Consider the following 25603-nt stretch of genomic DNA (forward strand, 5'->3'; position numbering starts at 1 on the left):
GAGTGGGTGGTGAAAGTGGGTTTGGTCGATCATGGTAGCAAGCCGCATGTTATGTCATGAGGTTAAGCGCTCGTCTCGGATGGGTAGCGCGCGCGGTAGCATTCACTCAGGGGCTCTCATAGGTCAGAATTTACGGAAGATTCATAGGCCAGAAACTGGTCAGAATTAAGTTGGAATTTCCCGGCCCTTTTTATGTACCATGCATGAGCGCAAAAGGACTCTGAACCTGTTCAAGTCCAATTACTCATCATGAACCAATCCCAGTGTACAAGCGGCTGGTAAGGACGTACGAGTCTCTGACAGAAATACCAGAAAAAATTGTCAAGATCCCGAAAATGAGCTTGTCCTTGATGGAGACAAGAGCCCAGTAATTTGAACATTTCAGAGTCATCATGATACAATTCCCCCAACCTGAGCCTATGCGAAATCTATTATACGTAGCATCCGCTGTTCTTCAGGAATGATACCAGGGTCCCCTTGTGGATGTTGCACATAGTAGGTATACAATATTCTCCCAGAATGTGGTTCGCTTTCAAATGACTGCAGCTCCGCATTACAGCGTTGGAAGTGATCCTGGACATTACTTGCGACGCCAAGGTTAGCAGAGCGGGCTGTAGTCGTGGTTTGTGTTTCTTCGTCATAAGTCAATTCTACGGCACCAAGTCGCCTGTCTGAAGATTCTTCCAATGAATATACCAATCGCATCGATCCGTTGCAAGAAGGGCTTAAGATGATGATTGGGTCCGAATGGAATTGCATTACCACCTGAAGTGACAGGGTAAGCCCATGCGTTACACCTCCGGGCGGTATGAGTAGCCTCGCGACTGCCAGTAAGGAATCATCGGGATCGTCTCGAGAAAGTTGCCCGACGAAGACAACTTCGGTCTTTCCGGAGTTGCAATCCAGTACAGAATCGCGGAGAATGCCAACAATCTGTACATAGACATCGTCGATGACAGCGGAAGCATTTGGTTGTATCGCGCCGGTAAGAAGTGTTGCAAGGGACCATGCACGGATGTGTGTCACATCAGGCGGCCCGTCTACACTGGCGACGGAAACAACATGGGTGCTACAGACGAGAAAGAGCGGCAAGTCATCCTAGACCTTTCCTCAGAAGAGTTACAAGGATAGGAATCCGAGGGAAAGACGCACGATATCATCATTCTCCCTCGGGATAATGACAGGTTCGTTGTCAAGGTGATCAATACTCCATACGAGGGCGGTCCCTTGCCGCAATCCAACCACCACCAAAAGAGCTGTGGGGCTTATGTAGGAGTAGATGGCCTCCGAGGATACATCTGAAAAAACCTTTCGGTATACGCTCTCCCATCGTAGACCTAGTTCAGAATCTTCATCAAAGTGGATCTCTAAAATTATTCTGGGAAACCCGAATGAGAAATTTCTAGGCCAAGGCTCACTTGGAGGAGACCAAAAGGCTTACACCTCAGCTCGTTCAGCAGGTGGCCCTCTGGCACGATGATCCAAGACAACGACAGCGTGTTTGTGGCCATCGTGTGCGACTATATCCAAACAATCCATTGCCAGGAGCTCAAAACCTTCTTGTTTGTTTGCCTCCCAGATGGTGCACTTCCGAGGTTCCTCATGTTCCGAGCTATGTTTGCTGAGATCGAGACAGTCGACCCTCTCCTCGTTTCGCACGAATACCCATCTACCACAGAACTCAAGCGCTTCGCTGTCTTCGCTCACGCTGATGATGCGAGAGCGTACGGGCTCGTTTCTGTGAAACATGCCATGATGTACGGTTAACGTGCGAATGAGGATGGACTCTAGAGTTTCGCGAGTCTGCGATGGGTGGGGACCGGAAGGTCGGGTGTAGCGACAGGTACGATAGAGGCTGTTCCAAAGAGGTCGTTCACGACTGAGTTCAGACAAACGTTTTGATGCCTGAAGCTGATTAATTAGTGTCAAGAAATGCAGACAATAACCATTACCTCTCGAATGCGAAGCACATCTGATACGTCAAGGTATTCGGCAATTTTAAGCAGTACGTCGAAGGGTAGCTCAGCTAAGTTCAAGGGCATGATGGCCGGAAATGAGAGTAGAGATTACGGCTAGCAGTGAAAGTAATAGCAGTTTGTGGTTATGCAAGGCAAGCAGACGCCCCTGGATCGTCATCCGAGTCGCGTCATCGGCCAAGACAAAGTACAAACAAATCGTTGCCGATAATGACTCGCGTCACACGTGACCGTGTTGGCACACCCCTAGTGGCTGTTCGCGACGACGCTTGCCCTCAATAGACGATGACAGGCTCCCCACCGGCTTCAGCAGCAGCAGCTCTCATATACTCGGCGGGCCAACCGACTTATCTACCGGAGGGAGAACATACAGACGAACAGCAAGATATCTATGGCTTAGTACATGCTAAGACCAGCGACGACTATTCAGGAGGCGAGGACGTGAAACCTAGTCTCAGGAGAAGCATCTATGTTGATGTCTTTCAAGGTGGAAAGGCTTGGTCTTCATCATATTCAACTTCTGAATGTATCTGACGGCCACACTTCTCATTGTCTAGAAGTCGCCATAGCCGCCATCACAGGCGAAGGACACCTATTCGTGGATGAAGAGTTCAACTACATGAAGAGATTTCTCGGTCTATCAGGTACGTGCCTTCTTATGTACGTGTATGAGCCATGCTTCATCGAAACTTCTCCGTCTCTCAGATAATACAAAGTTTCTTCTTGTCAAGCTCACGCTACGCAAAGCCAACGCCTGGCACAGACTAGACTCACTCAAGTACGAGAAAGACCTCGGCTATCGAAGCGAGATTACTCGTTCGATCGACGAGATATGTAACCCAGCATATTACCAACCACCAGCGACACCCAGACCGGTCAAAAAGGAGGACAATGTAGAGATTATAGACCTCACCCCACATGCCGACGAACAAGTATCTTCCACAGAGTCCAAGCCTAAGTCTGAACCTCAGGCTGGGCCGTCCTCGGTGAAGATGGAAGATGGCTGGACAAACCTTGTGCTAGCCGAGGATCAAACGAAGATGGAACTTCGCGAGCTACTAGAATGCTTGAAGAAGGAGGAGCTAGGTCGACTCGCCAAAGAGTTTAAGGTCCAAACTCAAAATAAGGTATGGAAGATTTATATTATGCAAGGTCTTCTTCTGATAGGTAGTAGAAAAATGATATCGTATCCTCGCTTCTTTCCCTTGTTGATGGCTGCCATACAGCTAGTTCAACATCTGCTTCACGTTTGCGCCAAACAACTCTTTCGTTTGGTAAATCACACGAAACGTTAAAGGCTAGGCTGAGGGCCAGGGCTCTGAACATGCTTGGTGAGTCACGGTGTCGATATGTTCTTGTTTCATAATCATACTCATAACAAAGCTAGGTCGCTGCGTTAGAGTAAATGAAGCGTTCATGCTTGTCGTTCGTCGCATTCATTTAATCTACTTCAGAATGTACGTCCTCTATTCTCATCCATTGCTGGCCCCAGGCTTATCCTTTTTCAGGACTCACGTCACCTACCGGTCAACACCGGACCTCCTCACACCAGCCCTCCTCGCCAAATTCTCCAAGCGTAATTACGCTGTCACCTCTGATATGTGCAAGCGCTCGAAAGATATCTGGAAGACGCGCGGAGATCTGCTTGCATTTGAAGAGGCGGTCTACCTGGAAGCCGAAATAGATGCAGCGCTCGATGGATCTGCGACGTTTCCCGCGAACGATCAATACCGGTCGGCTGCCAGTGTAACACCAGACGTTAGTAATCTCAATATGCGGTTTGTCACTCCCGTTACGCCTGCGAAAGGAGGAAGTGTGTCCAGCCCGTTGATTACGCCCAAGTCGAAGATGAAAACGCCAAAGACCCTACATACTCCGAAGCAGCAAGATGATGGTGAAGAGGGTAACGCTCCGATCAAGTCCACCGAGGAGACTATGACCCAAAGACGCGCTCGATATGTCCTAAACCTTGCTCAACAATATAACGTCTTGGACAAATGGGCAAACGTTGTAAAGGTCAAGACGGAAGAGGGTGCCGAGGGAGAAGAGGAGTCCAATCTTGGATTGTTGCGATTCAAAGCTGGTAAGGATACTTCGTCTCCCTCGTGATAACAGACTCATCTTCAGTAAATTTCCAATAGGGCACGTTTTTGCCCGTATCGTTCATAAGGTTGCCGAAGCTTATGGCAAGCTCGACGACCTGGACAAAGAGCTGGAAATACTGGATTCATTACTTGTGCAAAACAAGTGGCGACGTGGGCGACGTGGCCAATGGCATGAGCGCAAGTGCATCATCCTGAACACGCACAAGAGGGAGTTCGGGAAAGCACTTAAAGCCAGCATCGAAGCATTACAAGATCCGTACACACACATCGGTACGCATAGTCTCTTCTTGCTCAAGAGTTGATTGATTAATTCAAAATTATCTGTTAGTTTACCGCCCCAAGCTTGACAAGCGGACGACGACCCTGGAGAAGAAACTTAAGGTCCCCCGTGAAGATCGCCATACCTGCGAAGGAGGTCTCAGGGAGCCAGTAAAAGTTACCTTTATGGGCATACGTCTCCGACATCGTGCAGCAAGTCTGCACCTCGATCGCATGGGACGTCAAATCAAGGATGCCTCGCCAAAGAAGAACGGTAGTTTAATGAAACTATTTGCGTCGCCAATCAAGGGCAATTCAGCAGAGAAGGTCGCTGTTAAAGATGATGAACCTAAAGTTGAGACGTTTACTGGCAAGGGTAAAGGCAAGGCGGTGGACTACGTACGTAGGATTTGGGTGACAAGACGTGGTTTTTTTTAAATCTAATTATCCTGAACAGACAGACGAAACGAAGGGCAAATCTATCTGGCTGGGCCGAGACAGCGATGGAATTAACGTCGAGAACTTCGCTCTTCAGCAGTACGAGAAAGAGGGGTTTAAAGGGTGCGTACTCAAGTTCCCTGCCCAAATATCATGCTTAAAAGTATACCCTGATTTTAGTGTGCACTGCGAAACTTCCTCCCTGCTTATGTTATTTGGTCTCCTTTTCTGGGACATCATATTTGCCCCCATCCCGGGTGCATTCGAGACACCGTATCAGTCCGCCCCGCTTGACATAGCAGACGATACTTTCTACCACTCTCGCCGTGGACTCATCGAGACACGTCTATCTGAAATTAAGAAGGGAGAAGGACCTGAAATAGTGGCTAGAGTCGACGCGGCTGAGCGAGAACGCAAAACATGGTGCGTCGGTGTGAAGTGGGATCTCTTTAGTGCCCAAGATATGCAGGATATCGTTACTGTAAGTAGACGTCTCTCTCATTTAGTTTACACTATACATAATCTCGTTGCCTCGATAGTGCCTTGGTGGTTCAACGCTCTCCATCATATGCAGAATCCTCTGCGAAGACTACGGTGGCCGATGCTCAGGAGGCCCCGATCTCCTGCTCTGGAACGCTTCGCAAGGAAAATGCAAGTTTGTCGAGGTGAAGGGACCGGGTGACCAGCTGTCGGAGAGCCAGAAGGTGAGAATCAACATTGCTTTAGTTATCTCAAATTATTTCTTACGCCTTGTTTTCTTCAGCTTTGGATAGACCTTCTCGCCAGAGCATCCGCCGACGTTGAAGTGTGTCACGTAGCTGAGCATGACGCCGACCCGCCGAAGAAGAAAGGTCGGCCAAAGGTGCAAAAGAAGGGAGCAGGAAAGGGAAAGGGAAAGAAGGGACAGAAGGAACCAATGGACTCAGAGGAAGAAGTCGACGACGCCATGCAGGCTCTTATCGAATCTGAGAACGAGCCCGAACTCGATCTGCTGGGAGACGAACTTCCACCTCCGGTAGTCGCACAAAATCCTGGCAAGAACGCCCCACGACAGCCTCTTGAAACGCGCGGAAATCTGGGCCTCGGGACTCTCAGCACCTCTTCACCCTCAAAGTCGCGAACTTTCGACGAGTTGGATCCTCCAACACCTATCATTGTTCCCACTCCATCTACACCCTCATCCGGCAGCAAACGGAAACACGCATTCGACGGCGTTGTTATCCTTAGCCCGAGTCATTCAAGTAAACGGGCTCGATTGGATTCTTCCATATAGTCAACTACTCGTTTTTCCACAGCAATGTGTAACCCTACGCATACCCTGTAGTTTAAGTAGTAAATAAGAGGAGTTAAGGTTGTAAAATCAGTAAGATATTTAGAAGTTATTTATGTCCATGAGATCCAACGAGTTGTTTGCCTGAACAAACCCAATAACACGAGGGATAAATAGTGGGTGCTTGCTAGCTGACGGGTAACGGGATGGGAGGGAAAGAATACAGTGGGTTAAACGGTACATCGGTGTCGTGAGGGATGATGGTATGCTGCGGGTCGAAACGCGAATGCGAGAAAAGCAGGGGGACATGTGCGGAGGGAAAAAACTTCTACGCATCAGAAAGGGAGGAAGGAAAATAGAAGGGAAATCTAAATGCTGCTGATACGACGACTATTCGTCTATGCTCCCCGTCGTTGCCGTTGAAGGCTTTTTGCGTCTCAACGAGGGCAGCATCTTCAGCGAAACCTTGCGTTTCGACAGTGAACTGCCCAGCTTCGACTTCGGCAGCGGCAGATGTCGACTGCTCGCCCGCTTCTCGGAGAGATTGCTCTGGATCCGCTGTATCGCGACGCCGCCCTCCTCAGTCGAGAAGTCGAACCCGCGATGTACCGACGTCGCGCCGGTAGCCATGTCTACCCGGCTCGCGCGTCGGGGGTCTATGGGCGTCCGACTGCGACTTCGTATTGACATGTTATCGCCGCCTTCGATGTACGACTGACGCGAGCGGATCGATACTGGACGAGACAATCTCGACGACATGCGTCTTGATGCTCGCGATGTGGATCGGCGCGGCTCCCAGGTCGACGTTCGGAAGAGACCAGCGCGATCCTGTTCGCGTAACGATGCGAGGTCAAGGTTGGGGTTCATGCGCTTGAGATAACGCAGGGTCTCAAGGTCTCCAGGATCATAGCCGAGTTGGACGGCGCGGTAGAGCCAACGGGGAAGCAGGCAGAGCAGGACGATCAACGGCTGAGCGAGCCAGAAGTACGCCGATCGGAAGAGGAAGTGGTTGTTGCCGAAAACGTCGGTAATGAACCAACCCGGGCTGATTGAGTTGTACACCAGCTAAACGTGCACGAGATCAACAACGATGGTGTCGGATGCAGACACTAGCTTACCGTGAACAACCACAACAATAAGATACCAATGAAGACCGCAAAGAAGACCCAACCGGTCCACACATTCGTGTTCAAACCATTGAACAGACACGCAGTCGTGACAGCGGCGAAAACCATGGTCTAATAAAAGTTAGTAAGCCTCTAGATCAAGAACTCTGGGAATAAATCCTTACAGTTGTGTACTCATACTGGGCGACATCGTATCCATCAGATCGCGCAGTGGTGGTCATGTACGTGTATGTCATCAGGAAAAATATCACGACCGACTGATAATATATACGTCAGCTTGATCACACATCAACCAGGTTAAAACTCACCTGTACGACAGCATCGAATATGTAAATCCCGAACTGCTTCAATGAAAACCAGGTGCGCTCTCTACCAAACCGGTAGAGCTCAGGGAACGCCATCAGGACGTCAGCATCTGCAACAGTTTTGTCGTTAGCAAACAAGCAAAACAAGCAAACCTATAAGACAAATAAATTACTGACCAACGATACGATCGAAAAGACCGATCCCAAGCACAGGCGCGATGGTCCAGAACGAATTCCAAAAGAGCAGATACGTATAATCGAACGCACTACACGCACGCACAAAAACAACGTCAGCTCCGTTCCATCCACAATCAAAGAACAGAAAAGAACACATACTATGCCGAAGTCCACCCGCAATAAATCTGGAACCACCACAGCACACCAATGCAAAGAATGTTCTTATAAAAGAAATTGATGATCATCGTCCCGTTGCGCGCGTACGACCAGTGCCCGTGCACGAGCAACAACCGCTTCAGGAACCGGAACTGCGCGATCGCGTAGTCGGCCGAGTTGACGGCCTGCAGACCCTCCTCGCCGGAAATACCGACGCCGACGTCCGCGGCCTGGATCATGCTCACGTCGTTGGCGCCGTCGCCGATCGCGAGCGTCATCACGCCGAGGCCGTCCTTGACGAGCCGGACCACGAGCGCTTTTTGCAGTGGGGAGACGCGACAGCAGATGACACCTTCGCATTCCATAGCCAGGTTTAGGAGCAAGTCGCGATGTTGTTGATCTGCGAGCGCCTGGAAATAATAACCATATTAGCAAAACAACATACCAGCAGAGATGGTGTGAAAACGAACCTGGTTCAGAGCCGTACCATCAATAACCAAAACATATCCACCCGGACGGTCGCCATTGCCCTCCCCAACCACAGACGCGACACCCATACTCAGCCTGCGCATCGGCACAGGCCTCGAATCCAGCGCATCCGCCGGCTCCTTGGGCTCGTTGCTGCCAAAGCTCATAAGGTCCTCATCCTCGAGAATACCGCTCTCCGGGAAATAGTCCTCGACGGCCTGCACCATCTGCTGGAAGACCGGTCGGCCCTCGTCGCTGCCGCCGCGGATGATGATGATATTCGAGTCGTGCGCGATGAGGTTCGTGCTGTAGCCGATCGCAATAGCGGTCTCGAGCTTGTCGCCCGTCGCGACCCACACCTTGATGCCCGCCGCCTTCAGATCCGCGATTGTCTCCGGCACACCGTCCTGGAGCTTGTCCTCGATCGCCGTCGCACCCAGCAAGCGCAGGTCACGCTCGATGAGGTCACAAGTAGCTTCGACCTTTTCCTCGCGATCGTCCAGAGCCGTAAGAGCATCGTGGTACTGTTCGCTCCATACCTCGTATTCGTCCTCTGCGGAATAAGATTAGCACGAAAAAGATGTGATAGCCAGGGAGAGAAATATACGCACCAGGTATAACCTTGTACGCCAACGTAAGCGTCCTCAGCCCCGAATTCGCAAACTCGTCCAAATGCCCCTCCGTTGTCTTATTCATCTCATCCGCGCCCGCCTTCAACCTCTCAAACACAACGTTATCCGCGCCCTTGGTAAGCAAAAACAGTTTCCCCGCGCTCTCCTGCTCCTCTTCGCCCACCTGCCCCTCCGAGGACGACGGCAACTTCCTCACAACAACGCTCATCCGCTTTCTTGCGCTCGTAAACTCCAAAATATTCAACAGCTCATACCGCTCCACCTCGGGCGAAAATGGCGTCTGCAGAAACAAAATCTCGCGATCGCGCCCGCGGAACACAAACCCCACGTCCGCCGCCGCCTGCACCAGCGCCGCCTCGTCCGGGCTTTGCGCCTTATACTCGAGCGCGCCCGTCTGCCCGTCGATCGCCGCGATCACCGTATGGCACAGCGCGAGCACAGTGAAGAACCCGTTGAGCGCGCGCGCGTGCGCCGCGCTCTCCGTGCCCGGCTCCGCGTTGGCCGACGCCTCGAGGTCCTGCGCCAGGTTCGCGTCCTTGAACCGCTTCAGCACGCCCGCAGAGAGCTTCACGTCCGTCGCCGCGAGCGGGTCGGGCACGTCGCCCTGCCCTTCGTGGTGCCGAACGCCGCCGTTGCCCGAGGCCGAGGTAGATGCTGCTGTCGAGTCGGAAGACGAGGGCCGCATGTCCTTGGGTTTTTCCGGCGCGCCCTTCTTGACGAGCACGTCCGAGTCTTCGTAGTCCTCCTTCTCGTCTTCGGGGTCTCCCCGGTAGGCTACACCGCCGACCGAACATTGCCGGAACACCATGCAGTTCTGTGGGATTTCGGCCGAAGGTTAGCATTTGCGTGCAAATAAAATAGCCACGATGATGAAAATGAAATACAGATGGACAAGAATAGCCATGGCACTACGGGCGGCCGAGGATGTAAGAAATCAGAAGCAAGGAACGAACCTGTGTCAACGTCCCCGTCTTATCCGAGAAGATGTACTCGATCTGCCCAAGATCATCCGACAAGTTATAACTCCTCGCAAGCGTTGCCTGGCCCGTCTTCTGATAATACATATCATAGTCGAAGTAGATGAACAGCGCCTGGCACGTCTTGACCCCCTCGATGGAGATGTAGAGCGAGATGGGCACAATATTTTGGAACCTGCATCACATCAGCATCACATCGTGATGTCAGTATCTGAAAGGCGAGACGAGAGATAGCGACGGCCTAACGTACGTGATGAGCGCGAACGCAAAGGTGATGATGCCGTTCACGCGCGGGTTGTCGTCGGATACATCGTCGTTGTAGAGCCATGGTGCGCCCTCGGGATACTGGACCTTCTCGATCGACGAATCCGCGATGGCGCAGGCGACAGCCATGAGCGCGAGGAGACCCAAGTTCAAGAGCCTATAAAACCAAACTATGTGAGCACGACACGGAATATATAAATATGAAAGTTTAAAGCGTACACCTGAGGGTTCATCTGCCTCTCCACCCGACTCCGCTTACTTGGCGTCCCGCCCGAGTTGAGCACCATCTTCGTATCCACGCCCGTAAACAGCACAACCCCGATCGCCCACTTCGTATTCCGCAGCACCGTCCCTCTCAACAACACCGTCTGCAGATCGACAGCCGCCCTGGCCCCGTCGCGCACCACGGCCCCGTTGAGCTTGTACATGTTGATATCCGGACGATCCAGCTCGACCGCGAACTCGTTCCGCCTGTCCGCACACGCAGCAGCGCTGCTGAGGTCCGTCAGCGCGGAGCACGCGTTGCGCGACTTGAGATTCGTCTCGCCATCGAGGTTCTTCGTCTCCACGAACGCGACGTTCTCCTCTTCAGATGTCGCGCATAGAAGCATGTCCGCTGGTATGGGCTCGTCTTCCAGTATGCGCACGAAGTCACCCACACGGACGTCCTCCCAAAGGCTATTCTTCCAATACGGAGCGCCTTTCTTCGACTCGCCGCCGAAAACGGAGGCGAGGCTGCGCCGACGCTCGGCTTTTGGGGTGACCTCAGCTATATCTATGTTGGTGTTGGTGTTCGTCCGGCTCATGCCCGCTTCCAGTGCGCTGGGATCCTGTTCCTCATCCTCGACATCCTTACGTTTCTTATTCCGCGAGGGAACAATACCGCGAACGAATGTCTTGGACTTTGCGCCGGTGTGGTTCGGGTTGACCCAGGCGCCGCCAGAGAGAACTTGCACGGGGGTGTGGTTGACCTTCTTGTCGGACTGGTGCCGCTTGATGTCTTCGTACCCATCCTTGACGGCGGTGATGGCGAGGACGATGATGAGTGGGAGGAGAACAAGTCCAGGAGAAATGGTGGAGAATTCGGGGAAAAACTGGAGAATGGCGATGGCGGCGAAGAAGCTGTCGGGGGTAATTAGCACGACGTCACAAGTATTTCCAGATTCATAGTAATATTCAAAACTCTTCGATCATACCCAGAAATGAAAACCACGTCTCTGTTTTGGCCACTTGACCAAGAAACAAAACATTAGACACTCACACATTAGCAACCCTCCGGAACTGCTCAAGCAAGTTCCTCGGCAAGAACGTGATAATCGTGTACTTGGACGTGATAACCTGGTTCGGCGTGTACACGTACTCCTTGTGTGGCCGTCCTTTGTGGTCGTAGTACTCCGGGGGCAGGTCCTGGTTGCAGTAGACCGTGCGGGGCACGCCCGGCGTGCGCTTGCCAGAAAACAGGGACTCGACGCCGAAATTGGAGAGCCAGGCGAGCCATGCGGGCTTCTTGCTCGCCGAGCCCTTGACGATGCCCCTGCCACCCCTGCCGCCCTTTCCTTTTCCCTTTACGCCCGTTGGTGCTCCTGCTCCTGCGGCGCCTGTATTCGTGGTGGAGGAGCCATTGACCGGAACAGCCGAGTTGTTGTGGGCGTGGTCTGGCAGCTGAGGGTCGGGATGCCCCATGGTAGTCCGGGGACTGTGAGCTGCGGGGGAAGATGAACCAGAGCTGGGTGGAGGGAGGGAAGGAGGAAGATGTGATCAGGGCGCGGGTTAGTACGAGTATGTATGTGTCCGTAATGACTGATCCTGCTGACTCCTGGGCACTGCCGTCATGCCTCCTCTCACGCCCTCCTCGGTCAAAACTCCAATCCACAGACACACAAACGCACATTCCTCTCATCATATCGCATTCGCTGCCATGCAACGGACAATCCATTCCTGCGTCTCCAGAGGACAGCCCAAACTACGGACATTTCCATGTTCAACTTGTCTCGGCTGAGTGGGCTCGGCTTACGTCTTGTGTGCGGCTCGCGGAGAGTCTATCCGACGGATGCACTAAAATAAGGGGCGATTACTCATAAGGGTCATCTCACATTCAGGGCCAAGCCATTCCCACCCTCTCCCCCGGCATTCCCGAAGTACCCGCAGCTGCGCATCCATCGACACCTCATGATGAACCCACAGACGTCGACATAACAGTCAACCAATCACCTCACCACGAGGATCCCCATGAACCGCCATACACTCAGACAGATGGACACAAAAATGGCTGTAGCGCGTTAACTAGTCAATGTTCTAAAACTATATTTTGAAAAAGAAACAGAAATTATAGAAAACGAGAGTGAGAGTGACGGGTACCACGATTATCAATCCAAAAACGCAACAGAAAAGCGAACGAACAAGACTGAATGGATCATGGGGAATCTGAGCATCTCAGAAGACATTCAGAAGCTCCTCCATGTGAGATGGTGGGGATGGGTGGGTATATCCAATAACGAAAAAAGAAAAGAGGCGTCCTGTTTTACTCCGCTCACAGCTTCGAAGCTGCACTGCACACACGTCCCCGCCGGCTTCGCATCTCGCGCGGTCCAACACGCATCACGAGACAGGTGCCAACGCGACCAATCATTGTCACAGGGCGACGACGATAGGCGCCTACTGTTGGTTCGCCGGACGCTGAACGCCCTCCTTGAGCGCGAGGAGCTGCTTTGACCGGAACGCCTCGTAGTGGATCTGCGCCGTCGTCTCAATCAGGTCCTGCAGGTGCGTCCGCGTCAGGAAGTTGCGCAGGTGCACAAACTCGCAGTGGCTCTCGTCCTCAACGTTCACCACGCCCCAGCGGTTCTTCCGTGCGCGCACCGACTGTCCGTTGATGACGACGCTCGACTCCGAGCCGACGACGGCAAAGGGAATCATGCTCTGTGATATCTATCAACAATTGTTTCCCTTTGCGGTTATCAAAAGACTCACCCGGATCGACTCGTTCAGCTGAATCTCCTCATCATCGTTTTCGTCCGTGTCAAAGGGGTACAGGCGGATGTTGTGGTACACCAGCTCCGCGCGAATCTGCAAAGCTCTGTGTCAGCAAATGTCCTTTTCTAGCACGTGAATTTTATTCAACATACCTTCTGCTTGAAAGCCTCGCGCTCCTCGAGCGTCAGACTGTCCGACTTCGCGATAACGGGAACGACGTTGACAACTTCGCTCAGCTTCTTCATGACAATCACATCAATGGCGCGGAGCGAATGGCCCGTCGGGTTGATGAAGTACAGGCAGCAGTGGATGCGCGTGTCCTGGATGTAGCGGTCGCGCATGGCAGTGAGCTCCTTGCGGAGGTACGCGCTGTGTTGGTCCTTGATGTACTTCACAATAGGGTCCCAGCTAGCAGTGGTCAGAATCATTTCCCGAGTATAAGTAATCGTCGACCTACCAGTTCTCGTTGTTGACCTGGTCGCCGTACCCGGGGGTGTCGACAATGTTCAGGCGCAGCTTGACGCCGTTCTCAACAATAACTAAGGTACCAGCATCAGCATCAGCATCATGTCGTCACGCAGACAAAGGCAAAAGTGCAATGGCCAAAGAAAGCGCAAAAGCCTAATAAAACGTACGAGCAATACATACCATGCGAAGCAGCCTGAATCTCCGTCGTCTGGCGCACCGGGTCGTCCGCCTCGAGACGGCCCTTCGAGTCGATAAGGTGCGACGCGAAGATAGTGTTGATGAGCGTCGACTTGCCAAGACCAGTCTGGCCTGTTGAGTTTGGCGCGGGGTTACGAATCATTCACAATTGGCGCCACAAGGTTTTCCATAGAGCAGCACATGACAAGCGAAATCGTTAATAGTCCAGGAGAACGTTTGGAAATAACAGAGTTGTAGAGCGACAAGACCAGACACAACGAGCAGCAACCGAGAAGGGTAGAAACGCGTCAGCCCACGAGCTCTTCGGTCTGGCGCCCAGCGGCAGAGAGAGTGGAGAGGGTTGAAAACGCACCGACAACAATGACGTTGAACTGGAACCCGCGCTTCAAGAGCTTATGCTCGATCTGCTGCGTGATAGAGTCGAACCCGACGTACGTCGTCGCGCGGATCTCTTCGACAGTCGGCGAGGCCATGGCTTCTTTCTAACACAGGCGTTCGGGTGTGAGCGAGAACAGGGGCAATAGTGCGAAGGGGAACGAGAGGAGGCAAGTACCTTGGGGGGCGAGAGGGGGGAAGGAGTGTTGCTGGAGGTTGGGTCAAGCGAAGGGGAGCGTGTCGTGCAGGAAACGGCAACAAACGAACAGAACCCGTTCGTGTGGCGGGAAATTTGTCCTTTCCGGGGTCTCGGCTGGGGCGACGCGAAACGTGGTACGGGGTCCAGCGGTGGCACCACTCTTCTGGGTTTCTCCTTCTCGTCGAAACAGTTTTTTTCCCTATCATCAAAGATTCTCAGCAAAGCCTCGATTTACTGCAATGTCTCTTGCTTCATCTTCTTCCAATAACCGCGCTAAAAGAGGCGGGGCTGCGTCGACCCAAAACAACGTACTTACACCTCGCCGTGCTTACACGAGCATCTTCTGATTGTATGCAGGCTTGTATTGTTCCCGATCTCTTGAAAGACGACGCTCAACCTCTAGAGGCATTCAAAGAGCTCAATGAATCTGTGCGTCTGATGACTGCGACAGATTCAACGTCCTGGGGCTGTTTCCAGACCAGTGGTTCCCAACCTTGCTAATGATCTCCTTTAGCTTTCGTCAATTAAAAGGAAAGTCGACGTAAGGCTAACTCAAAACCATACTCTCGTGTGTTTGACTTAGCTCTTTGGGCAGCATATCATCCGAGAAAGCACACTCGCTTCATTCCAGGCCACAAACTGCTTTGCCACTATTCCTAACGCAGAAGAAACCGCCGACATCCGTCGTGCTATATCCAGTGCCTCTCTAATGAGACAGGAACTCGGCGATGTGATAGCTGCGCTGGGCTATCTTCAGAAGTCGCTTGGTATCTTCTCCGACACCTACAAGAGATCGATCTCCGCTGTTGGCCGTCTACCCGCGGAAATTCTAACGGATATCTTTCTGCTATCGCGCACTCAGTACCTCGGTATTGAGCATTCCGCACACAAAACCGCTCGAAATATTGTCCACGCCTCCTTCAACGTAGCGCAGATCTGCAAACACTGGCGAAACATAGCTCTGAACACTCCAAGGCTGTGGAACACTATCCATCTCATCGGGGCGAAGGACATCGCCACCGAGCGGCTATATGCGCAGCTGGAGATCCTCTCAAGGACGGCCTCTGTGTCGCCATACCTGGTAATCGGCCTTCCTGCAGCACATGTCCGCTTTCTACAGCGGTGCGATAACAAGGAGCTTCTACGGACGTTCCAGAAGAAATGCAAAGGGTTAGACGTCTACACCGTCCAAGAGAACAAGAACCATCCTAATCATATCGCTGACTATGCCAGTATATGGCCTGTGCTGATTGGCTTCAAACAACTTGAAAAACTGACACTTTCTGACGTCCTTCTCTCTGAACCTGCGATCGAACACACTACGTGGGTGAACTTGACCCACCTTCATCTGCAAACAAAAGGAGGTCCAATTACTAGCGCATTCTTCGGCATGTCTCCCATGCCTGACCTGAGGGTTCTCATTCTCCACTTAGTCGGAGAAATCCGTCTGGACCTTGATTTCTACCCCAACCTCACGGACTTGTACTTCAGCGGCTCGATCAAAGCCGACCCTTTCTACCACGAAAAACTCGAACGTCTGCTCATTTCTGACGACAAAGCCCTAGGAAGCTTTCTAGAAGCGGCGACTCTTCCCTCTCTCAAGGAACTTGGGACATACATCAACGACATAACAGAAGCGCCCCTGACTGAATTCTTACTCCGGTCGACAGTCCCGCTCAGGCGACTTACGTGTATCAACATATTATTTCGCTTCCCGAAACTGGTGACTCACCAAGCTGAGCCCATGGCCCTCGGAAACCAGATTGGCAAAACGTTCTCTGTCCCTCTAGTGGAATACTACGGTTCCTGGCTCAATACGCAGATGATGCTTGATTTGAAAACTAGATGGTATGCGCAGAGCTGATGTCTCATATGATATGATACACACAAAGTAGTAGTAGTGACAGTCGTACGGAACCCAACAAAAATGCTCGCTATACCGTTATATAATAGCATAGCTGCCAATTAGGAAACGGCAACACATGAACAGAATCCATTGGGTGGCCCGGGGGCCTGCTTGAGCTCTCGGGGTCTTGGCTGACTTTCGATCGTCGCGTCGCGTCGCGCCTTTGGAATTGAAACGTGCACGACCGTTAATGTGAACTATGGCCGCGTCAGCCCCCGGTCTCAAGGCCAGGTCTGCCATGAACGGCGTAAGTCTACGCATCCGTACGATGCATTTACTGGAGTGCCTCTCATCTCACGATTTGTAGGCTTCCGAGCTTCCCCCGTCATCCAATGAGAATGGGATGCCTTCGAAGTCACTACAAGAGCTTGCTAACGTTGTAAGTGGAATTAACAAGCATACGAGCTAAGTCATGGTTTTTTCTAACTAAGGTCATGCATTGCTACCCCTTGTGCGTAGCTTGTGCAGGTCGGAGGCAAGGTCAACGTGCGAGCTTTTGACTTCCCGTCTGCACAGACTCTCACTTCCGCATTGTCGCCAGGATATAATCAAGTCCAACACGCTGGCATCGTTCGAACAAACCAACCACAGCGCGTTCACCTCAGAGGAAAACGCTGAGGCGCTTCGTTTCCTGTCAGAGGCATCACCCGTGATAGACGAACTCAATCATGCCATCACGACATTGACCAAACTCAAGAAAGACCTGGAACCATCCGTACACTCCTGCAAACGATTCGTGTCGGCTGTTGGACGCCTCCCCGTAGAAATCCTAGCCAGTATATTCGACCTGGCACGACCCTGCTACCTAGGTCACCAAAAACCTTCCTTTGGCAGTCAATACGGATCTTATACAAGCATTCGCCAGGGTTTCCAGATCTCGTTCAATGTAGCGCACGTTTGCAGACGATGGCGGACCATTGCTTTGAACTTGCCCCGGCTGTGGAACACAATACACTTCTCAGCATCACGAGACGCCCTTTCAAAAGGGATACAAGGCCAGCTCGAGATGCTATCACGTACTGCATCTCTCCCTGCATTCCTCGTCGTTGGATTCCCCGCAGGCAAACAAACGGAGAATTTCATGCGAAAGTGCAAGAGAGGGTACTTGGTAGACTTCGAGAAAAAGTGCAAGGGACTAGATATATACCCCGTTTCGTCCATCAGATCACACTACGGCGAACTTCAGTACGGCCAAGCATCGGAGTGGGTCAACAGTCGTTTTCAGTCCTTGGAAAGACTTGCACTCTTCGAAGTCTCTTTCGACACCAACTATCTGTCTTTACGCGCTCAGCTACCCAACTTGACGCACCTTCATATCCGATCAAAGAGCGGCCGAGAGACTCAACACTTCCTTCGCTTGGCCTGCCTACCTAACTTGACAGTCCTAGTTCTCAACTTGAACGACGGTAAAGATGAAGTGGATCCAGGACAATTCCTCAAATGTTACCCCAAACTCACTGATTTTGTCCTTTACGGTTCAGTATCAGACGGGACTACACACTTCTCCCATGACCAACTTAGACGCTTCTCCGTGCTATGTTCTTGGACCGGCTTTTACATATCGGCCGCAAACGTTCAAACAACGTCGGCCAGGACCACGAAACTTCTAACGCTGGCTACCTTCCCTTCCCTTACCGGGCTTACGATGCCCTTATGGGAAAATGTGGAGGGGTGCCTCATGCAGTTCGTGCGTCGCTCAAAATGCCGCCTGACTCATCTTTGCTTTGTCAATACCACTTTTTGTCGCCACAGATATGCTTCTTCTCCCTCCAAACATGCCGAAAACCTATCTCAGATAGACCGCTACAAAGCAATTGGAAATGAAATTGGCGAGAAGCTTGGAGTTCCGGCTGTGGAATATGATTGGTTATTTCAAGGTACACGTATGATACAAGAGCTCAGAACTAGCTGGTACGAACGGGATTGCACTGCGGAGGGCTATTACTGGTGAATTACATCGGTAGTGGATACGCCTGGCTTGCACAACTACTGTATATATCATAGACACCAGAATCATTTTATTGAGGTACGTTGCTTAATACATGCTAATATACGGACTGTCGACGCCTTCATCTCCAGTGTGACTTGGTTTATTTAACTGTTAACCTAAACAAAGTCCAGGACGCAAAGCATGCGTTGTTCTCCTGTATCATCTTCAGGTGACTGGTACGTATACGCTAGCCTTCCCGACCACGGCTCGCTCTCAAGCGATTCTAACACAATATCCGGATTGCGGAAGTGATCCTGGATACCCATTTTTGCACCAAACGTCTCTGGAGTCGACACCATGCTAGCCGTTTGCGTTTCGTCGTCGTACATCACCTGGGAAACACCAAACACAGATTGAAGGTCACAATAAGCGATTCGCGTGGAGCCATTCCACGCTGGGGTGAGGATGAGATTCATGGTCTTGTCAAAACGCTTGAGCGTCTGGATCGACAGCGAGAGAGTACCACAGTCGCCGTCTGATACCGGTCCGCCTTCAGACGGGATAGACAGTCGAGCAACTATGACCGTACTCTGGTGTGGGTGCACCGGCTCGTACTGTGTGCCAATAATGACAATGTCTGTGTTTCCTGTTTCACGATCGACGACCGAGTCGCGCAGAATGGTGGCGAAGAGGAGACATCTGTTTTCAATGGTCATTGAGGCACTAACGCGACCGTTCCCCACGAAGACAGACGAAAGAGGCCTGGCGTATATGCGCATGGCGTGTGGTACCGAGGTGCTGTGAATGGCCACTAGATGCGTTTTACTGGCAAAGCATTGTCCTGTAAACGGTTCGTCCTTTACGTTTGTCATAAAAAACGTAGGAGCGAGAGTACGAGGGCCAATTACGCACAAGAGAGGGGATGCAGACAGGTTTTTCATCCAGCGCGCGAACATCCCATACGAACGTATCTCCCCGTTCAGTCCTGACATGCACAACAAGCGCTGTTGGGCTGAGGTGTGAAAACACATCTGAGTCTGCGCTTTGCGTGAAGGTTTCATCGTACACTTTTCGAAAGCGGAGCCCCAGTTCAGAACCATCATCCTGATGGACTTGTAGTACGATACTTGGAGTTGATGGGTTTCTGACATGTTTAGAGGCCTGAAGGGACACTCACATCCGCCTCTTGTAAAAGGTTTCTCGCAGAGCCATCACGATTACAGTCCGTTTTTGGCCATCGTAATCCGTAACTTCTAGACAGTCCACCGAGCGTACCCTGAAGTGTACCGCCTCAGGCTCTGCATCCCTGTCCACCTCCCAGATAACTAGTCGGCGGGATTCTGCATAAGGTTCGAGCTTTGATGTGTCGAGATCGAGACAGACGACACGGTCCCAGCGACGCGTGACCTCAAAGGTTACCGCCCACCTCCTGCAGAGTCGAGCTGAAAAGGTGTAGGTCACTAGGCTGAGTATCTTAGCGGCGGTCGGCTCGCCGTTGATAAACATAGCATCGTGAACAGACGATGTACGTGTGAGAATTGTCTCGAGAGTTTTACGAGACTGCGAGGGAAAGGGACCGAGTGGACGCGGATGGGAACAGGTCCTATAGAGCGCATCCCAGACGGCCCGTTCCAAGCTCACGTCATAAAGGGTTTTACAAGTCTACTCGTAAGTTCCGGTTAGCAAGGAATGTGAAGCACCAAGATTGTAGGATGACCATGCCTGTCTAATGCGCAATACATCTTGTACGTCAAGCCAGCCCATGACCTTGATAAGAACGTCAAACGGGAGCCTGATCAGGCTCAAGGTCATGATAGGAAGCAGAAATCTGCAAAGATGTCTGGATACAATGTCAAGAGCCCAACCGGGTCTAGTTCAACGCGATGGTGCGGGTCTGAATTGGCTAAGTATGTATCCTGGGCAGACGCGAAAGGTCTGTCCGCATGGTCCCAGAAGTTGAAGGAGTCAGGGTATCTATAGACGCAAAACTCGCACACACAGTGCAACCAATCGGGGTTATACTCGGACCTACTAGCATATAAGTAAACTGAGATTGTTGGGAATTTGTTCGACAAACCTTGGGTCCTTCGTTTCAAACTAGCACGCCAAAAGCGAGATGTCCTTGAAAACGAGCAGCTCGTCGGGTAAAACCAACGCCGATTGAGATGCTAAACATGCGATGTCCTTGTCGCCCACAACTTGGGCATGGCAGCTACCGCTAACAAGTCTGTGCTTACGGGGTCTCGGCGACTCACCATGGTGCAGCCCGTACAAGTGCACGGGGTCTACAACAATTATAAGTTCCGCGACGCGTTACTGCACGCGTCGTCGCGTTCGCGTTTTCCACAGTCCCACCGCTCCCCCTGTCCTTCAGAGTTTCTTCCTTCGCAAACCTCAGAGAACAACACTTCCTTACTCTGTGAGACCCTTCTGGACCTGTGCTATTTGGAACATATCTTCAACTGGCTGCCTGAAGCGCTCAATATGGTCCGTCGAGTCCAGGCTCAAGCGAAAGCGTCCAAGAACAGTGGCAAACACCCCAACGCCGTAATCCCGCTGCCGTTACTCGTGGTACAATATCTGAGTAGCACCGATCAGATTACGTTAGATTCATGCTGCTTAGATGAGGGCGGTGGACCATACAGGGCTCTTACAGAACTTACTGCTACTGTGAGTACTTTTCTGACAGTTTGACTACTGTGGGATGCGTCTGACTGACTACACATTGCATTACCCTAGGTACGCTCCGTCGAGGACAAGGTCAATGTACGAGTATTCATAATTCATCTTTTCGGAATATCATTGACCCAAGTATGCTGTTAGTGTGCCATGAAAGCAAATACGCTCGCTCCGTTCGCAGGCACTAATCACAGTGTCATCTCACCCCAAGAAAGAGAAGAAATCCACCGCCGCATAGCTAACTCATCACTTCTAAGCCATGAACTCGACCACGCGATTTATCGCCTACAAAGTCTCCGGAACAATCTTCACCTCTCCACTAAGGGATGCAAGAGACTTTTATCGGCCGTCGGCCGTCTCCCTGCGGAAATCCTGTCCTGCATATTTCTCTTAATTCGCCCCCAGTATCTTGGTATTACAAAGGCCCATCAAAAGTCAATCGTCAAGAACTTGAGGACATCCTTCAACCCTGCACAAGTTTGCAGGCACTGGCGGACCGTCGCGCTGAATACTCCCCGACTTTGGAACGTTACCCACCTCAAAGGGATAAAGGATGTCGATGAGAACAAGATATGCGAGCAACTTGAGATTTTGTCAAGGACAGGGCCTATCCCACCCTATCTCGTTGTCAGGTTCTCTCAAGAGTATGAGGATTTCTTACGGAGATGTCAAAGCCATCATGTTCTATCAGCCTTTCAACAGAAATGTACGGGGCTAGACGTATACGTAAAGGATATCTTGATGAGTAGACCTCCTAACGCACCGATCGACCTCTGGCTCTGGCTCCAGCAATTCAGCAGACTGCAATCCTTGGCACTCTTGAATATCCATTTCCCTTCATCTCCCCCGCCTTCGCGCATCAGATGGGACAACTTGACGCATCTCCAGCTGCATCTGAACACTACGGGACACCTTGATAGGTTTCTCAGCGGAGTTGATGTCCCGAAGCTGAGGGTCCTTGTTGTCAAAATCCCTCGTCACATGATACTAAACGTCAGATCAGTCATCCTGAGGTACCCTGAGCTCACAACCTTGTTCCTACGCTGCTCGGTGCCTGACGAATATGATCCGTTCATCCATCCGCACCTACAGCGTGTGGCCTTCTACTCAAGTGCTAGATATACTCACAAGTTCTTGATCTCGGCGAACCTCCCTTCCATCACAGAGCTTGCAATATCCGTTCATGACCAGACAGAAAAACGTCTAACAGATTTCGCTTTACGCTCGCAATGCCATATCAAACGTCTCACATTCCTGAACCGACGATTTGACAAAGGCCATCATGAGCGATCAGGTCCTAAAACAAAACGCCTTAGAGAAATGGGTAACACCATTGCCGAAAGGTTATCAGTCCCAAAGGTTGAATTCAACAAGAGCTGGGGAAGTTCGCAAATGATGCGCGAGCTCAAGTGGCGTTGGTATCAACAACCAAGTGCACCGGGACATCTTGTGCATGCGGAAGAAGATCCAAGATCTCAAAGGCCCTGGCGTACAACGGTGGATGAACATGTTTTCGACTCCGAGGATTCGGGTTCCAACAATTCAGACACTAGCGAAAATTGGTCAAACTCCAGTGAAAGTGATTCGGACTCCAGGGGAAGCGAGTCGGACTGATGACGATATTCAACTTCCCTCTCGGAGTGTAGCCTCATAGTTATGTTGACCGCATCAGCTCTAAGTTGTACTTTGTAACAATGCTGCGTCATGCACTAACTTGTAAGGGCTTTCCCTCAGATATCGTGTTTGTTGGGACTGTGCCGTTTGAATTTGAGTACCTACAATGGTTCGAATGGCACTTAATATTGCCGCTTAAATTCAGTAGCAGGGTCCATCAGGGAGTGATAAAGGTTGCTGTGGCTGCATGCGTTGACAATGAGGCCGTAGCACGAGCATGTGCGTAGGCAAAGGATAGCATAGTACTTTTGGTGCGTGCAGCTGCAGACAAAAGAGCATCCAGGCCCCATGGTGCTATACGAGATCCAAAAGGCAATGCATACGCTGTTCACCTCGCAAACCATCCTCGTTTCGCCCGGATCCTTCGCCTACATAAACATACGATATCATCCCCAGACACCGTTGGGCTCAAAGGCGAGTACACGGAGGAAAAGGGGCCCTCGAATCAGCGCTCAAGAGTTAGATCATAGACATGCTTTGAAGTCTACTCCGAGAGCATTTTTGTCAAGCAATAGCGGGATGAGAGATGATGCGAGCACTCACCCGCCGCACACAAGGCACGTCTCGAACATCCGGGTGTTCATCAATTTTGAGGAAAACGTCAAAAAGTTCGCTCGGATTGATGGGCATGATAGCGAAGTCATAATGGCCAAGATGGGTGCATCGCAAGGACGCATGCGAATTCATTCTCGCTGTCCTAAGTTTGGACATTGAATAAATGGATTGAAACTGATTGAACGACAGACGCGTGAACAGCAAACGTCGATTGGTGAAAGTGTTGGAAACTCCGGCTCAGGGGCTAATTGTGAACAACACTAGGTCAGTCAAATCGTGGCCCAACCTTATTGCAACATCGCCTAAACGCTAATATTGTAGGTATATGATACGATTCGAGAGCAAGTGGGGAGAGAGGATCGAAAACGAGCTGAAAAGGGGGGAAATAAGGACAGGCCCTCCAACTTAGACTAGACATGGACTACATCGCACTCTGCATCATTCCATCACGAAAAACCCGTGACTATTGTGACATGTTGTAGTGTGTAACATACTTTATAATGTCGGCTTGTTTGCGGGAGCTTTTTATGAGGCAATAAAACCGCTAGCGTACCAATGCAATGCAGATATAAAGAAAGTAGCTTGTTTTGGGCGTTGCAAGAGTGTAGAAATGCGCGGTATCATGGTTACAAATCGTTGTATAGTATCCTCGAGTCATTTGCAGAAAATAACCTGAATTCAGTACGAATATGACAAGTCTTCGTCCTCGTCTCCATCCTCGTCACTATCTACATCCTCTCCATCTTCTGCAACCTCATTATTGTTTCCTGTCCAATCGTTACGAGCCTCTTCCACTTCGACCAGGTCCTGTGAAGGCGAGCTCACCGTGATGTCTCCATCCTCATCTAAGCTGACAAACTCATCCGTTTCGTGCAGGAAATCTGGATGATTCAAATGGCCTACCCCCCATCCAAGGTAACGCATCATCACATCTCTGTCTACGAACCTGCGCAAGTGCAAAAACAGCAAAGAGATAGGGCGCAATGGTAGGCATCGGGCCGTACTTGATTGCGAAATGAGCTTGAGAGAGACCACGCCCAGGCGTTATGCATCGACGTCATAGCCGGCTCCACCTCCGAGACTAATGCACAGGAAGCTGCCTTTATTAGCAGTGCGCGACGCGATTCAATACGACGCATCGAGTCATCAATGGATTCCAGAGAACAAACTTGTTGGTAAGCATCGAGTCATTTGCAGCGTGGTGGCACTTTACCTCATATGTTTTCTCCGATTTTGAATAGTACACCACGAGCGGTGATGGCGCGCGCCGACCGACTCCACCTATGCTACACCTTTAAACCACGCTAAAGGTGCGTCTGCTTGCTCACCATCATGATGTCTTTCACCCGCGCACCCCCGGTCTGTATCTCCCTCTGCTTGTAAACCTCGTATTGTCGCAAACAGCGCAAGAGGTCTGGACTCGGCGCTCGTCAACATGAAGATTGTGTCGCTACTTCCCTGGACAATCCACCTTGACGCCGTCGCCATCTCTCGTCCTCACCAGACCCTCCATTTGTTACGTAGCTACACTCGTAAGTCTTGTTTCGATGTTTTGTGGGTGTTGTACTCACTGTACTTCACAGGTACGGTTCTCTTGAGCTTGAGTACATTCATTGCTGGTGATACAAAGGATCCAGGACAATTCTCTCACCGCCAGTTTTATCATGAGCTCGTCGGATCTGGTAAGTCTCTCGTGAATAATAAGATGGATGAATCACTTGTATGGTGAAACGAGTACGTCAAGTCTCCTTCCGTACTTTTGATGCTACAAGCTAACTTTTCACCGGGTTTGTTTTCAGACAAATATTCCTTTGCAGCTCCTCTTCGGATCAAGATGCCAAGCCGGATACATCAGCTGGGATACCCCAGAAACAAGCGCAAGAACAGTGAGCGAGGCTTCAGCGCTTCAGCAGAGCTCAGAGAGGGGCAAGCGCGATCAGAACACGGAGGGCTGAGGAGTTCACAGTGTAGTTTAGTAGTATTTGTGCAGGCCTCGTTCAAAGTCATTGAATACGGATTGTTGTTTATTCTGTCTATTGCAAATGGTCTGAGTGACGAGCAGCTTCCTTCAGTGTATAATCTCAGTATAGCGTATTGTGCACTCGCAGCAGGGTAGCTGTACCAAAGTTACAACTATCGTATAATGAAACTACGACGAAGCTACTTTGCGCCGTAATGCTGTAATACCCATGGTATAATATACATACAACTCTCTAGTAACGTGTTTCGAAAGCATCTGTACCAGTGCCATAGATTGGTAATAGCGCCACTCTAGATCATTTATCACTTCCTTATCGACCGTGTTTCACTGTTTTGACACGATGTGAGAATTTTAGGGCACTACACATACTCGATTAAGAATTGTAAACACTAGAGTGCGCTACTGTGTGTGTATAATCTTCCCCAGAAATTCGTGATGTCATTAATTCATTGTCTGACACCTCTCTCGCATCGAACCTGCCTGTTGACCAGCTTTGACCGATATAGACAGCC

General features: G+C 51.0%; 8 protein-coding genes across 8 annotated transcripts; 5 read left to right on the forward strand and 3 right to left on the reverse strand.

Annotated features, from left to right (window-relative positions):
- The first annotated feature begins 2913 nt into the window (after nt 1-2913).
- On the forward strand, nt 2914-6118 carry CONPUDRAFT_79583 (uncharacterized protein). Its single transcript, XM_007766050.1, has 10 exons — nt 2914-3103; nt 3151-3307; nt 3364-3433; nt 3485-4059; nt 4118-4351; nt 4410-4738; nt 4797-4900; nt 4958-5258; nt 5317-5481; nt 5541-6118. The coding sequence occupies exons 1-10, from the start codon at nt 2969-2971 to the stop codon at nt 6048-6050; spliced, it is 2580 nt and encodes an 859-aa protein (XP_007764240.1). The 5' UTR covers nt 2914-2968; the 3' UTR covers nt 6051-6118.
- Nucleotide 6119: 1 nt separating this feature from the next.
- Nucleotides 6120-12382, reverse strand: CONPUDRAFT_79584 (phospholipid-translocating P-type ATPase). The gene is made up of 13 exons (XM_007766051.1): nt 12029-12382; nt 11415-11922; nt 10373-11275; nt 10140-10310; nt 9866-10064; nt 8892-9726; nt 8283-8833; nt 7816-8222; nt 7657-7745; nt 7483-7589; nt 7339-7431; nt 7166-7285; nt 6120-7112 (listed from the first exon to the last, which is right to left on the reverse strand). Exons 2-13 carry the CDS (start codon nt 11834-11836, stop codon nt 6438-6440), a joined length of 4572 nt encoding a protein of 1523 aa, XP_007764241.1. The 5' UTR covers nt 11837-11922; nt 12029-12382; the 3' UTR covers nt 6120-6437.
- Nucleotides 12383-12420: 38 nt separating this feature from the next.
- CONPUDRAFT_116980 (cell division GTP binding protein) lies at nt 12421-14411 on the reverse strand. The gene is made up of 7 exons (XM_007766310.1): nt 14346-14411; nt 14145-14274; nt 13775-13903; nt 13584-13665; nt 13279-13534; nt 13124-13219; nt 12421-13072 (listed from the first exon to the last, which is right to left on the reverse strand). The coding sequence occupies exons 2-7, from the start codon at nt 14263-14265 to the stop codon at nt 12809-12811; spliced, it is 948 nt and encodes a 315-aa protein (XP_007764500.1). The 5' UTR covers nt 14266-14274; nt 14346-14411; the 3' UTR covers nt 12421-12808.
- Nucleotides 14412-14605: 194 nt separating this feature from the next.
- Nucleotides 14606-16230, forward strand: CONPUDRAFT_149684 (uncharacterized protein; the record flags this gene model as incomplete). Its single annotated transcript, XM_007766311.1, has 3 exons — nt 14606-14674; nt 14724-14795; nt 14950-16230. The coding sequence occupies 3 exons, from the start codon at nt 14606-14608 to the stop codon at nt 16228-16230; spliced, it is 1422 nt and encodes a 473-aa protein (XP_007764501.1).
- A 241-nt stretch (nt 16231-16471) lies between these two features.
- Nucleotides 16472-17036, forward strand: CONPUDRAFT_149685 (uncharacterized protein; the record flags this gene model as incomplete). Its single annotated transcript, XM_007766312.1, has 5 exons — nt 16472-16519; nt 16580-16651; nt 16732-16758; nt 16814-16921; nt 16974-17036. The coding sequence occupies 5 exons, from the start codon at nt 16472-16474 to the stop codon at nt 17034-17036; spliced, it is 318 nt and encodes a 105-aa protein (XP_007764502.1).
- Nucleotides 17037-18378: 1342 nt separating this feature from the next.
- On the reverse strand, nt 18379-19375 carry CONPUDRAFT_162145 (uncharacterized protein; the record flags this gene model as incomplete). Its single annotated transcript, XM_007766313.1, has 2 exons — nt 19115-19375; nt 18379-19059 (listed from the first exon to the last, which is right to left on the reverse strand). Exon 2 carries the CDS (start codon nt 18979-18981, stop codon nt 18379-18381), a length of 603 nt encoding a protein of 200 aa, XP_007764503.1. The 5' UTR covers nt 18982-19059; nt 19115-19375.
- A 1032-nt stretch (nt 19376-20407) lies between these two features.
- On the forward strand, nt 20408-23519 carry CONPUDRAFT_69813 (uncharacterized protein; the record flags this gene model as incomplete). The annotated part of the gene is made up of 6 exons (XM_007765971.1): nt 20408-20872; nt 20942-20968; nt 21026-22378; nt 23039-23163; nt 23300-23374; nt 23432-23519. The coding sequence occupies 6 exons, from the start codon at nt 20408-20410 to the stop codon at nt 23517-23519; spliced, it is 2133 nt and encodes a 710-aa protein (XP_007764161.1).
- Nucleotides 23520-23884: 365 nt separating this feature from the next.
- Nucleotides 23885-25123, forward strand: CONPUDRAFT_141670 (uncharacterized protein). Its single transcript, XM_007766314.1, has 6 exons — nt 23885-23925; nt 23987-24096; nt 24152-24285; nt 24352-24642; nt 24694-24844; nt 24910-25123. Exons 4-5 carry the CDS (start codon nt 24546-24548, stop codon nt 24837-24839), a joined length of 243 nt encoding a protein of 80 aa, XP_007764504.1. The 5' UTR covers nt 23885-23925; nt 23987-24096; nt 24152-24285; nt 24352-24545; the 3' UTR covers nt 24840-24844; nt 24910-25123.
- The last annotated feature ends 480 nt before the right edge of the window (nt 25124-25603 follow it).

The sequence above is a fragment of the Coniophora puteana genome (assembly GCF_000271625.1).
Source record: "Coniophora puteana RWD-64-598 SS2 unplaced genomic scaffold CONPUscaffold_2, whole genome shotgun sequence".
NCBI lineage: Eukaryota > Fungi > Basidiomycota > Agaricomycetes > Boletales > Coniophoraceae > Coniophora > Coniophora puteana.

What these genes read in the sequence shown, in the direction of transcription:
- CONPUDRAFT_79583 (XM_007766050.1), top strand. Translation starts at nt 2,969, where the DNA reads ATGGAAGATGGCTGGACAAACCTTGTGCTAGCCGAGGATCAAACGAAG. An exon ending in AGGTCCAAACTCAAAATAAG is followed by an intron (nt 3,104 to 3,150) that starts GTATGGAAGATT and finishes GATAGGTAGTAG; the next exon opens with AAAAATGATATCGTATCCTC. An exon ending in GAGAAAGAGGGGTTTAAAGG is followed by an intron (nt 4,901 to 4,957) that starts GTGCGTACTCAA and finishes CCCTGATTTTAG; the next exon opens with TGTGCACTGCGAAACTTCCT.
- CONPUDRAFT_79584 (XM_007766051.1), bottom strand. Translation starts at nt 11,836, where the DNA reads ATGGGGCATCCCGACCCTCAGCTGCCAGACCACGCCCACAACAACTCG. An exon ending in TTTGCGTTCGCGCTCATCAC is followed by an intron (nt 10,065 to 10,139) that starts GTACGTTAGGCC and finishes GATGTGATGCAG; the next exon opens with GTTCCAAAATATTGTGCCCA. An exon ending in TATTGTTGTGGTTGTTCACG is followed by an intron (nt 7,113 to 7,165) that starts GTAAGCTAGTGT and finishes GTGCACGTTTAG; the next exon opens with CTGGTGTACAACTCAATCAG.
- CONPUDRAFT_116980 (XM_007766310.1), bottom strand. Translation starts at nt 14,265, where the DNA reads ATGGCCTCGCCGACTGTCGAAGAGATCCGCGCGACGACGTACGTCGGG. An exon ending in GATTCAGGCTGCTTCGCATG is followed by an intron (nt 13,666 to 13,774) that starts GTATGTATTGCT and finishes CTGGTACCTTAG; the next exon opens with TTATTGTTGAGAACGGCGTC. An exon ending in AGCTGAACGAGTCGATCCGG is followed by an intron (nt 13,073 to 13,123) that starts GTGAGTCTTTTG and finishes TAGATATCACAG; the next exon opens with AGCATGATTCCCTTTGCCGT.
- CONPUDRAFT_141670 (XM_007766314.1), top strand. Translation starts at nt 24,546, where the DNA reads ATGAAGATTGTGTCGCTACTTCCCTGGACAATCCACCTTGACGCCGTC. An exon ending in TTTGTTACGTAGCTACACTC is followed by an intron (nt 24,643 to 24,693) that starts GTAAGTCTTGTT and finishes TGTACTTCACAG; the next exon opens with GTACGGTTCTCTTGAGCTTG.